At 37.7% G+C, this 13,001-nt stretch overlaps 1 protein-coding gene across 50 annotated transcripts in view; it reads left to right on the top strand.

Annotated features, from left to right (window-relative positions):
• Positions 1–13,001, top strand: part of MAP4K4 (mitogen-activated protein kinase kinase kinase kinase 4) — a 178,209-nt gene that overhangs the window by 163,298 nt on the left and 1,910 nt on the right. For 28 of the 50 annotated variants that reach the window (XM_081833379.1, XM_081833352.1, XM_081833383.1 and 25 more), the window contains 5 exons: positions 5,347–5,481; positions 7,903–8,003; positions 9,568–9,717; positions 10,277–10,436; positions 11,183–11,322. In XM_081833379.1, the coding sequence (XP_081689505.1) occupies positions 5,347–5,481; positions 7,903–8,003; positions 9,568–9,717; positions 10,277–10,436; positions 11,183–11,322 (686 nt within the window). Of the gene's footprint in view, positions 1–5,346; positions 5,482–7,902; positions 8,004–9,567; positions 9,742–10,276; positions 10,437–11,182; positions 11,323–13,001 lie in introns of all 50 variants that reach the window. The other 22 variants (XM_081833347.1, XM_081833351.1, XM_081833355.1 and 19 more) reach the window with 1 other exon arrangement.

The following is a 13,001-nucleotide window of genomic DNA, read 5'->3' as shown; positions in this document are numbered from 1 at the left end:
CCAGGCACCCTGATGAGTTACTTTTAACAGGTGTTAAATATACTGTTGTACTTGTGGTTAGCATCCCCTGCCCCATCTAGCTGCCGTGGTGACCACTGTAGTGAAGTGAGGGTGTATCTTATTCATTCTGGTTTGTCCAGATCATGTGGCTTGCTCTTTCCATGTTATTAAACATTTCTCTATGACATCTGTTTTATGTGGCTATAGAGTGTTTCTTTGCATACATACTCTAAAATTTATTTACTTCTGTTGTCTTTTAGTTTAGCCCTTTTTTTCCCTCTCATGTAAACATTTTCACGTACATCTCGTAACTTAACCATTGTGCATACATATCCATGTTGCATAGATAATAATTTCCTAATAATTTGTATTATTGCTGGAGTCAGGAGTATGCAAAATTGAAACACTTTAAATAGGTCTTATAATAACCAGCAGCAATTTTGATTTCATCATCTGCTAACCCAGCTTCTTACATTTGTTTATATGTAACATTTCTCAGAGTTATTTTAGTTTTCAAATAGGCTTTTGGTTGTAAGTAAAAGACCTTTGTTGAAATGCAGAAATTTCTCCATCCATCTCATACTTAAATGAGAAAGCAGCCATTACAACTTGAGTGTTGACAGGGAGTAGGTTTAAAATTAGAGGAAAAAATCTGCTGCTAAAAATGATTTAAACTTCATTTTGTGATCCAGTGAACAAGATGATTTATGGGGATCACTGATCAGCTGACACCATTAAAAATTTTTTGGTCTACTTTTCTATATTCTTTTCCTTATTTTATTTTATTTTTTTTAAGATTTTATTTGACAGAGAGCAGGAGAGCACAGGCAGGGGGAGTGGCAGAGGGAGAGGGAGAAGCAGACTCCCCATTAAGCAGGGAGCCTGATGCAGGGCCTGATCCCAGGACTCTGGGATCATGACCTGAGCCAAAGGCAGTCACTTAACCAACTGAGACACCCAGGTGCCCCTCTTTTCCTCTTTTGCAATGGTTTCTACAATCATGAAGGTAATATGTTAATTTTGGGAAGCTTTGAAAATAGAAAAAACTTAGGAAGAATAAAACAAAATGCTACCCCATCTCAGAGACAACTCTTGTTGACTTTTTTTTATATTTCCTCCTCATTTTTTTTAAAGATTTTATTTACTTATTAGAGAGAGAGAGAGAGAACAAGCAGGGGAAAGGGCAGAGGGAGAGGGAGAAGCAGGCTCCCTGCTGAGCGGATGGGATCATGACCTGAGCCAGAGATGCTTAACCCACTGAGCCACCCAGGCGCCCCTCCTCCTTCTCATTTCTATAAATTTTTATCACAATATGGGAATGGAACACTATATACATAAAACTACATGGTTTTTGTTTCATTTAACATTTTATTGAATATTTTCCCACGTTCAAAAAGTCTTCAAAACCTAAAAAGATTAAAGTGCAAGATGTAATACAGAAAGTGCACAGATTATAAGTATATACTCAGTGAATTGTCACAGTTAGAATCCATCCACCTAGGATCCATTCACCTACCCTGGTGAAGAAATGCAACAATCCCAAGTAGCCCAGAAGCTCCCCTGCAGTACCCACTCTGCTGCCTCCCAGTCATTGCCCCCCTGGTCCCCAGACGGAAGCACTGTCTTTTAAAATACATTAGGTTGGTTTTACCTTCATTGAAGTGAATTGATATAAATGGTAAAATGGTAAGCATTCTTTTGTGTCTGGCTGCGTTTTTTAAAGAGCACCTTTAAGTTTACAGAAAAGTTGAACAGAAAATATAGACAATTCCCATATTACACCCCCACCTCCTATCATCTTTCCCTATCATCTGCATTAGTGTATCACATTAGTGTAGTACAATTGTTGTAATTGATGAACCAATATTAACAATATTATTATTATTAACTAAAGTCTGAAGTTTACATTGAGGTTCACTCTTTGTGTTGTACAGTTCAGGGTTCTGACAAACACATAATTATCCACCATTACAGACTGATTTCACTGCCATAAAAATTCCCTATGCTCCATTTATTCATTTCTCCCCCAAAGTCCCTGGCAACAACTGTTTTTTTTTTGTTTTTTTGGGGTTTTTTTGGCTCTCTATATGACCTTCTCCAGAATGTCATAGTTGGAATCATGTAGTATGTAGCCTTTTCAGACTGGCGTCTTTCTTTAGCAATATGTATTTAAGGTTCTTCCATGTCTTTTCATGACTTGATAGTGTATTTCTTTAGTTGCTGAATAATCTGTTGTGTGGATGTGCCACTTTGTTTATCCATTCACTTATTGAAAGACCCCTTGTTTGCTTCCAAATTTTAGCAATTATGAATAAAGCTGCTATAAATATCTGTGGACAGCTTTTTGCATAGACATAAGGTTTCAACTCATGTGTTTAGTTAAAAACCTAGGAGCATGACTGCTGGAGCGTAAGATAAGGCTACATTTAGCTTTGTAAGAAATAGCCAGCCTGTCTTCCGAAGTGGCTGTATCATTTTGATTTTCTACAGGCCTCAAATGAAGAGTCCCTTTTGCTCCACATCCACATCAGTGTTTTGTGTGGGCCTGTTTCTGGGCTCTCTGTTTTGTTCCATTGATCTGTTTTTCCTTTTGTTAATACCATATTGTCTCGATTATTTTAGCTTTATAATAAATCTTAAAGTCACATAGTATCAGCCCTCCAAAGTTGTTCTTTTTCAATATTGTGTTGGCTGTTCTGGCTCTTGCCTTTCCATATAAACTTAAAGTCAGCTTATCAGTATGTGTTAAATAACTTGATAGGATTTTGATTGGGATTACATTGATTCCCTAGATGAGTAGAACTGATACTGTAGCAATATTGAGTTTTATCCATGACCATTGAATATATCTCCATCTGTTTAGATCTCCTTTAATTTCTTTCTTCAGAGTTTTATAGTTTTCCTCATAGAGATCTTATTTAGGGCTCCTTTGTTAGATTTATAACTAAGTATATCCTTTGACCTTAGTGCTTTTTTTATTATTTTTTTAAGATTTTATTTATTTATTTGAGAGAGAGAATGAGAGAGAGAGCACATGAGAGGGGGGAGGGTCAGAGAGAGAAGCAAACTCCCTGCTGAGCAGGGAACCCGACGCGGGACTCCATCCTGGGACTCCAGGATCATGACCGAAGGCAGTCGCTTAACCAACTGAGCCACCCAGGCGCCCCTTTAGTGCCTTTTTTAAAAAGATGTATTAATTTTTTTTTTTAAAGATTTTTTATTTATTTATCTGAGAGAGAGAATGGGAGACAGAGAGCATGAGAGGGGGAGGAACAGAGGGAGAAGCAGACTCCCCACTGAGCAGGGAGTCCAATGCGGGACTCGATCCCGGGACTCCAGGATCATGACCTGAGCCGAAGGCAGTTGCTTAACCGACTGAGCCACCCAGGCGCCCAAGATGTATTAATTTTTTAAAGAGGGGTGGGGGAGAGGGAGAGAATCTCAAGCAAACTCTCCATTGAGCGTGGAGCCTGACGCAGGGCTTGCTCTTACAACCCTGAGATCATGACCTGAGCCAAAATCAAGAGTAAGACACTCAACTGACTGAGCCACTCAGTCCACCCCTGTTTTTAGTTTTTCTGTAGATGGTGCTGTGTTTTTAATTTCAAATTTCCAATTGCTTATTGCAAGTATATAGGAAAGCAATTGACTTTTATGTATGAACCTTGTAACTTGCAACCTTACTATAATCATTTTATTAGTTACAGGATTTTTTGTTTAGCCAGTTGTTTGGTATTTTCTACTTACATAATCCTGTATTTATTCCTTCCCAGTTTGTATACCGTTTATTTCCTTTGTCCTATTGCATTAGCTAAGACATCTACTTTGATGTTTAGGATTGGTAAGTGGAGACACTCTTCCCTTGTTCTTAAAGAGGAAAGAATCTAGTTTCTCACCTTTAAGTATGGTATTAGCCATAAGTTTTTTATACATGTTCTTTAGCAAATTGAAGCAGTTTCCCTCTATTCCTATTTGCTGTGAGTTTTCGATCATGAAATGGATAATGGGTTTTGTCAGATGTTTTTTCTGCATCTGTTGATATGATCATATGATTTTTCTTTTTAAGCTTGTCAGTATGTCTAGTTTCTTTTGTTCAACATCATTTTGTTGTTGTTGCTCATAGAGCTATTTTGTTCCACTTCATTTCTGTGTATGACTGTACCACAATTTATTTGTTCTACTGTTGATACATGTTTGTGTTTGCTGTTTACAGCTCTTAGGAACAATGCTGCTATGAACATTCTCATTTGTATTTGGGGGCTCATACACACATTTTTATTAGAGAAATTATTGGATCATAAGTAGGGTATGCATATATCCTACTTTATTAGATAATGTCAGACTTTTCAAAGTGGTTCTAACAGTTAACACTAGTTTCTAGTTCCTCCACCTTCCCTACTTTTAGTACTATTGTTGTTTTTTTAGTACTGCTGTTTTTTTTAATTCTAGACACCCTGATATATGAAATTATATATCATTATGGTTTTAATATGCATTCACTAATTGACTATTGAGAGCAAGTACCTTTTTTAGGTATCTATGTGGTAACTTCTTTTGCCTGTTGTAGTCGATTGCCCACTTTTTCTATTGGGTTTTCTCTCTTCTAAGTGATTTATAGGTTGTGAGTCCTCTGTCAGCTCTGTAAGTTGTACCAGTCTCCAGTTTATGGCTTCCTTTTTGCTGGATTTGAGTCCCTGCCTTGGGTGATTTATTTAATCTTTCTATGCTGTCTAATGAGAAATAATAGCTACTCCAGAGAGTTTTGAGAATCAGAGGACATTATACTTGCGAAAGCACCTTATAAGTTCTATTGGTTGTATTGCTGTGTAGGTGTTTGTATTACTTTGTGGTTTATGAATACTGACTGTTTACATAAGTCTAAGTTCTTTATTCTTTTAAAACCTTTTCTTTTCGGGCTCCTGAGTGGCTCAGTTGGTTAAGCATCCGACTCTTGATTTCAGCTCAGGTCACGCTCTCAGGGTCGTGAGATCGAGCCCCCGGGCATCAGGCTCTGCGCTGGGCGTGGAGCCTGCTTAGGATTCTCTCTCTCCTTCTGCCCCTCCGCTCTCATCCTCTCAGTGTCTCTCTCTCTCTCTCTCTCTCAAATAAATAAATAAATAAATAAATAAAATCTTTTCTTCTAACTCAGTCCTGTACTTGATAGTAATTCTATAGGAGTTTCAAAGTCCATCTGAATAGCTTAAATTGAGGTTCTAGTAAAATTCATCGAAATGGTTCCCTTAGAAGGATATTTGTTGTTCATTGACGTTTCTTTGGCTACTATTGTTATTAATGATGGTATCTACTTTGGATATGCATGTAAAATATTTATATTTGTTTTGCTAGGCAAAAAGGATAAGTTACGTGTCTACTATTTGTCCTGGTTAAGAAATAAAATACTTCACAATGATCCAGAAGTTGAGAAGAAGCAGGGATGGACAACCGTGGGAGATTTGGAAGGATGTGTACACTATAAAGTTGGTAAGTTCCAGGAGGGTCATGAGGTTTTGTTTTGCAGGGTTTAGTTAGTGTTGTTTCTGATCCCCCTAGCTCATTTCTGCGATTATGTTTCTAAGGCATCTTCTAATCCTGAAGTGTCATCTAGACTCACAGTGCACCTTTTAGCATAACACCATTCATTCCTGCTGCTCACCCTGTCCTCTGTCCGTCTCATCCTCACAGTTCATCCTGTAAGCGAGGCTTTTCACCCTTCCTCTTTGACAGTCCACATTCTTCTCTGCAAGCTGTGGCCACAAGAACCTCTCTAAGGAAACCTTGCCAAAGGAAAGCCAGCCAATTTGGATTCTTGCTTTGCGCTCTAAGCCTATTCTCCATTTAGAGGACTTTGGGTTCTTGGCAGTCACTGATAGAAAGTTTGAGAGTTTGACCAAAGAGCTATGGCTTGCCGTTTTGAATGAAGTGCACTGTGCAGAGCTACTGTGCTCTAACTACTAAATGAATCAGGCTGGTCAGCCAGTGTTTCATAGCAACTGTCTTGTTTTTTTTTCTTGCTGGCTTGCATGCTGTGGTTCTTATGTAATAAGAGCTTAAAAGAACAAAACTAAAACAAATTTTTTATGTATGAAGAAAATCAAAATACTAGTACTAATGTTGGAAATAAAGGGGAAATAATGGAACTTAGCCAAATTAAACTTTTATGGGAGAGATGATATATTGTAATAGAATTTGAAAAAGCAACAAATGGTCTCTATATACCTATGACTGACTAACGTAAGGGTCCTATTATATACTGATTGCTGCTAGTATGTTTTATTTTTTCTATGTTTATAAAGTATATGCTATAGTCAGTTTCTCTGCTTCCGAGAATATTACAGTCTTTGACATTTTCTTCTTATTGATATAATCTGTCTGCAACTCTCAGTGCATTGGTTAATAATGACTGCAGGAGCTACCCCAATATTGGAGTGATTCTGTATTACTAAAAAGTAGTACTATCTCCTTGATTAAATTTTGGGATTAGGATTTTCTGTGTTGTGTTTATGTGAAAGAATTCTTGAGGTGTAACGAGAATCATCTAAGTCTAAATTTGATGAAACAGATCAAAACAGGTGAAATGTACAAGAATAGATTATCCTACAAGGGGAGCTAGAGGCAAATGTGTTAGGCGGTGCTGGGCTTTTCGTTGGAACAAAACAGCAATCCTCAGGCCTGTCATTCTTACAGAATGCATCAAAACATTTTCTGAGATAAGAGTGTGCAATACCATTCATTCATTGTCTTTATACTTTCAGGAAATTATATTCCGTTTATCAAAACCTGTGCTGTACAGTATAGTTGCCATCAAGAAGAGGGGCTATTTAAATGTATATTTAAATTAGTTAACGTGAAATAAACTTTAAAATGTAGTTCCTCAGTGACACTATTACATTCCAGGTGCCTGATGGCCACATATAACTGGTGGCTATCCTATTAACAGTACACATATATAAAACCTTTTGATCATTGCAGAAAATTTTATTAAGCAGCACTGCTTTGGACAACCTCTTGTAATCCTTTGTTTCTTAATATTAATGTCAGTGATTTATTTGAATAGTGACTGTATATGGAATTTAACAAGGAGAGTTATCAAGTTAACAAGTCATCTCTCATGTACAAAGGAATCAAGTAGTAGTGTGACATTCGATAACGTATAAAGAAACTAATAGAGCTACATTTGTGGTCACAGTCCCTCAGAGCATCTGGGGTTTGTTTGTTTACAGTGCTGTAACCACACTTATTTTTTATTTATTTTTTTAATTTAAATTTTATTAGTTAACATATAGTGTAGTATTGGTTTCTGGAGTAGAAGTCAGTGATCAATCACTTACATACAACACCCAGAGAGTGTCTGTTTTTAAGTAGAGTTGCCTGGCTGCAGGAGAACCAAAACAGCTATGTAAAGAAGGCATTTTCAACTATATTTCCTTTACTACTGCTGTTTTTGTACAGAACTTTAGGTAGAATTCAAGTAGTCACTACCTCTGTAGATCAAGAAGTGGTTCAAAGTGATACTTAACTGATTAACCGCACTATTATCCTTTTGAAGTAATACTGAGCCCTTAAGACTTGAGAGTGGTATGGCTGGCATTGTCCTTGATTATTAAATACTTGCAATCTAAGAAGATTAGAAACATTAGTGAAAGTACTCACTGATAGTAACCAGAGTATTGGAGTTGATTGAGTCCCATACATCATCAAGAAAGATGGGAACAGCCTGAATCGTACATAAAAGTATTGGAAAAGGAAACTCTGAGGTTTGATCACTCAGTATTTTTCTCCTGTTGGTCTGAATGACTCAAAAAAAGGCATATTTATAAAGTTTGCAAAAGACAACTAACAGAATTTGGAGTTCCATGTTGATTCTGACTTGTGCTTCTCTTGTTTTATGTTTGTTGTTTTCAGTAAAATATGAAAGAATCAAATTTCTGGTAATTGCTTTGAAGAGTTCTGTGGAGGTCTATGCGTGGGCACCCAAGCCATATCACAAATTTATGGCCTTTAAGGTAACAGCATCAAGTGTACTTAAAAGTAGCATCAGCCATGCATGTGTGACCAAGAGCCAGGGGATAAGTTTAAAAACTATAAACAGTTAAAACTGGTCATTTAAAAATTATGTAATAACACAGTGTATAACTTTATCGTAAGAGAGGCCATTTTCAATGTAATAAGCCTCACTGTCTGCTTTCTGAGTCTTCAGAGTATGAAAGGAGAAAGCTAAATATTTGGTAGGCACTTTGATTGATATGTCAATATGGTAACAGAAGAAAGAACAAAATAACACCTTCTCTGTTTAAAAAGTAGACTTTGACCTGCTACCTGAAGTCATGCATGTGTATAAAGATTTAGATATGTTTTTGATAACACTCTATGCCAACAGTAGGCAGCTTGAAGGTATATCTGTTCGATAGAGTACTAAAAATTACAGAAATTCTTCATGACACAAGGAATATGTATTACACGTTAAATAGAAAAAGTAAGTTAACATGAATAATATATCATTTTTGTTTAAGGGAAAAACTGTAGAAAAATCTTAGCAGTTTTCTCTGGGTATTTTTAGTATTTTTTATAATTCTAGAGTTTACATTAGATACAAACTTAGGAAATCCTTAGTTAAAATATTACTATGACAGTAGATATTATAAATAATAACCTCATTTCTAATATTAGCCACAAAACCTTAAGCATAGCCCTGGGGCTGTTTTAGCGCATATCAAGAAATTAAGAATTTTTCATCCAAAATGATTCTATTTACTTATTTTTTTAAAATAGTTTTTGGTACATTTTATTAAGGGTAAGCTTCAAGTATTTGAAAAATTGACATATTTAGATTGCTTATTGCTTGATTCCCCAGTAAAGCAGGATAAATGGGGTTACCATGTTTGCTTAAAAAATAAATCCACATATTATTGACTAAAAGTAATTGGTTGTAAAATTACATCTGTCTTCTGAGATTTGGTCTTAATATCCTTTATGTGCCAGGTGTACTCTCTGAGTTGCTTTTATAAATATATTAAGTCTGACTTGTGAGCTGTAGGTATTGATACTAATGAAGAACTGGGGTCACTCAGTCCATTATAGGTCATGCAGGTTCTTGCAGTACAGCTTTTCATCACTGTATCATTCTAGTCGAGAAATGAAAGTAGAAGTCTGTATGGTGACTATGATGACCTTACTAAAAATTCTCAGTATGTGACTCCCACAACTCCTCCTCTTTCTCCATTGCCTGCCTCTGAATAGTTGAACAGTATACTACAGAAAGTCCTGATTATTTCACTTTAGATGTATTTGTCACCAAGGCAAACAACAGAGTGGAATTCTTGGACCAACTAGGGGGATTTGCAATGTGACTTCTGGAAGAATTGTCTTCCAGATGCTGATTGACAGACAAAATCATAATAAATTTAAAAAGACTTATTTTCTAGAGTATTTTTGCTTATGGTTGTTGCCAGAGTAGCTCAGTAATTGAATAACTGAGTACCTTGGGTTTGGCTTCTCTAGTTTGATCTATCAGAAATAAGTTCTACTCTGTCTTACTGCTTCTCTACTCTGTCTACTACTTCTTTGTAGTCATTTGGAGAACTGGTACATAAGCCATTGCTGGTGGATCTCACTGTGGAGGAAGGCCAGAGGTTGAAAGTGATCTATGGATCCTGTGCTGGATTCCATGCTGTAGATGTGGATTCAGGATCCGTCTATGACATTTATCTACCAACACACGTAAGAAAGAACCCACACTCTATGGTTGGTTGACTGGCTTCATTTTGTTTTGACTTTTTTCTTTACTCTGCTTAATGAACTAACACAAGCAGGGATTCCTTGCTTCCCCTTGGTATGGGGGTGAGTATTTAAACGATGTGCCATTTTCAATAGCTGCATGCTCTGAGACAAGTGGAAATCCATTCTCCCGGCTCTGTGAGGCCCTCCTGAAAACCTCTTAGCCCTGGCTTTGACTAACATGGGATGGATTTGGGGCAGTTGCTGGCAGGCCAGAACATCCCTGGGTTGGGAATGGTTTGGGGAACAAAATGTCTTAATAGAGTCCACAATCCAGATATGTTCCAGGGGCCTCAGAAATGTGAACTAGTAGAGTATATGACCTGTAAAAGGTAGTCTTCGGGATATATACTGCATGGGTTTTCCAAAATTTTATTCAATTGCTGTATTTATTCACCAAGAATATTAACCAGTGCATTCACCAAGACAATCTTTTGAGCACTTTTGCAGGGATAGAAATAACCACAAACCTACTTCCCTGTACTTTGTTCCTCTTCTCTAGATCCAGTGTAGCATCAAACCCCATGCAATCATCATCCTCCCCAACACAGATGGCATGGAGCTTCTGGTGTGCTATGAAGATGAAGGGGTTTATGTGAATACCTATGGAAGAATCACCAAGGATGTGGTTCTGCAGTGGGGAGAGATGCCGACATCTGTAGGTAGGTATCACTCAGAGGAAAAGGTAGCACTTGTAAAAGTGGGGCCTTCTCTAAAACTGCATATATTTATCAGACAAGTTTTACCTGTTGTGTAGACCCTCTGGTCATTTAGCAGAACGGTTGGCAATAGATGGTGGCAAGTAAGATTGTAGACCATGGGACTGGTCATTGTCTATTTTAAAACAAAATCCAAGTAATTATTGAACACTTTTTAAAACTCTTGTCATTGAATCCTTAAGACATCCAGGGAATAGAACAGATGTTGTTGACTGATTTGTGGAAAGTAAGGTGAGAGAAAAAGCGTAAGGGACTTGTTCTTTTGAGTGGCAGAGCCACAACTAGAAACACAGCCTCTTGATCTTCCCGCGTGCATTCAAGAATAAAGAGGCAGAAAGGCTGATATCTGAAATTTTCAGTTTATATCCCCGACTTCTTCTGGTTTCATTGCATTTAGTCACTGTCTCTCTTCATCACTTCTTCCTGCCTTCTTCACGACTGGTTTCATAAAAATATGAGCGCAAAACTCTGCATCCAGTGGGTCATTGCTCACGATAAGCATGAACCATGTCGGGAATTCAAATTACCACTTCCCAGGATAAACTTTAAAAGGTTACAAAGGCAAAGTTCCTTAAAAACAAAAGTCTTTAAGTGCTAGACATGCAGGTATGTGTGTATTATAAGAGCAGCATCTTTTCATGGCTGTTTCCTTATCTAACAATTACATGTTTTCCCCTCTTCTCAAAAAGCATATATTCGATCCAATCAGACGATGGGCTGGGGAGAAAAGGCCATAGAGATCCGATCTGTGGAAACTGGTCACTTGGATGGTGTGTTTATGCACAAAAGGGCTCAAAGACTAAAATTCTTATGTGAACGCAATGACAAGGTAATGGTTTCCTTACAACTTCTTTTTAGCTACTACTAGCTTTAGTAATGGTTTATTTTCCATGGAGTTTGGTGAAGCCTTTTCTTGGGGTTTTGATAGATTCTGAAATAAATTCATCAAGCAATGTTTTAGTAGTGACTTTTTAAACCTGTTTATGGGGGATAGAGTATATTCTATTTTGTGTTTGCTTATAAGGGGACAAGAGATACTTACCTCCGCCGAAATCATTATATGTTGGTTTGTTTGTGGTGGTGGTTTTTAACCCAATTAGGTAATCTGTGTGAGCTATGTTTGGGTTTAGGGACAGGGAAGGTTAAAGCTGCCAATTTAAATGAATGGGATTCTTTTGTGATTGGAAGGAACCCCCTTGCAAATTTGGGTAGGTAAAAGTTTCCTCTCCCCTGATATGCATCAGACCACTTGTCTGCTTCTGAATAGTAAAGTAACTATAGTTCGCGTGTCAGAAATACCTAACCACATAAATCATTTTATGCAGAAGCATGGGCACCTCCTGCAGCTGAGACCCCAAGGCTTCAAAGCCCCATTTAAAACCTTTGGTTTTCAAAACTGGCCACATCCTTGTCTCCTCCAGGGCCTACTTTCTCCCTGGAAACCCCTCCCTAAGCCAGCTTTGGAGTGAAGCAGCTGGATGGCCTTGGGTGTTGACCCATCCCACCTGCTTTGAGAAGGACCTCCTGGTGGGCCTGGCCTTTACCAAGCCCAACTTTCTTTCTCATCCATCCACCTGGATGGAAAGCCTCTGCCCACCTGAGGCAGCCCATTGCAGCCTTAGGAATTTGCCTCTTAAGAACGTTTCCACCTCTTGCTTCACATTAAAATATATTAAATATCCTAGCCACTGGCCCACTGATTGACTGCTCAAATTAAATTTAAAAATTCAGCTTGATAAAGGAGCTGTAGATTTGTCCTTGGGTGGTCCTCCTGCCTAACTACCTGCTCACTAAATAAGCTGCATCACCACCAGCCCACTTTCCTGCAATCCTATAGCTCATTTACTAATGGAGTTCACATTTTTTTCTAATAGTATCTCCCAAATTGTTTACCTTGAAACCCCATACAACCTCCGACCCAATCCAGGATTTTGCCAGCTTTTTGGCTTATATTTTCCTGAGTATATTTAATGTAGCCGTAACTATAATATTCTTTAAACTTTGGGCATTTAGATATTTTTATTATTTATAATGTTACATCCCTTAAAGTCTATTAATAAAAGGCCCAAAAGTAAATTGTCATAATTTGACTGTAGAGTCTTGTGAAATAACTAATACATTTTAGCTTAGTTTTTTAAAAGAGAAAAGGCAGGGCCTGGGTGGCTCAGCTGTTAAGCGTCTGCCTTCGGCTCAGGTCGTGATCCCAGGGTCCTGGGATCGAGCCCCACATCGGGCTCCCTGCTCGGCGGGGAGTCTGCTTCTCCCTCTCCCACTCCCCCTGCTTGTGTTCCCGCTCTCGCTAACTCTCTCTCTGTCAAATAAATAAATAAAATCTTTAAAATATTTTTAAAAAATTTTAAAAAAAGAAAAAGCAGGTTGGTGAGGAGTCCTCTCCATTGCTCATTGTGTTTTCTCAGACACATTTATCTTTTAGATGTTATTAGCAGTGGAGGTAAAAAGAAATTGCTCAATTTCAGAACTAACAGTTTCTTTCTTTTGAGTTCTCAC

This window comes from Leptonychotes weddellii, chromosome 10 (genome assembly GCF_054177405.1).
Source record: "Leptonychotes weddellii isolate Sample4059 chromosome 10, ASM5417740v2, whole genome shotgun sequence".
In the NCBI taxonomy this organism is placed as follows: Eukaryota; Metazoa; Chordata; class Mammalia; order Carnivora; family Phocidae; genus Leptonychotes; species Leptonychotes weddellii.
The sequence above is the reverse complement of the archived record's forward strand: the minus strand, read 5'-3'. Positions and strand labels throughout refer to the sequence as shown.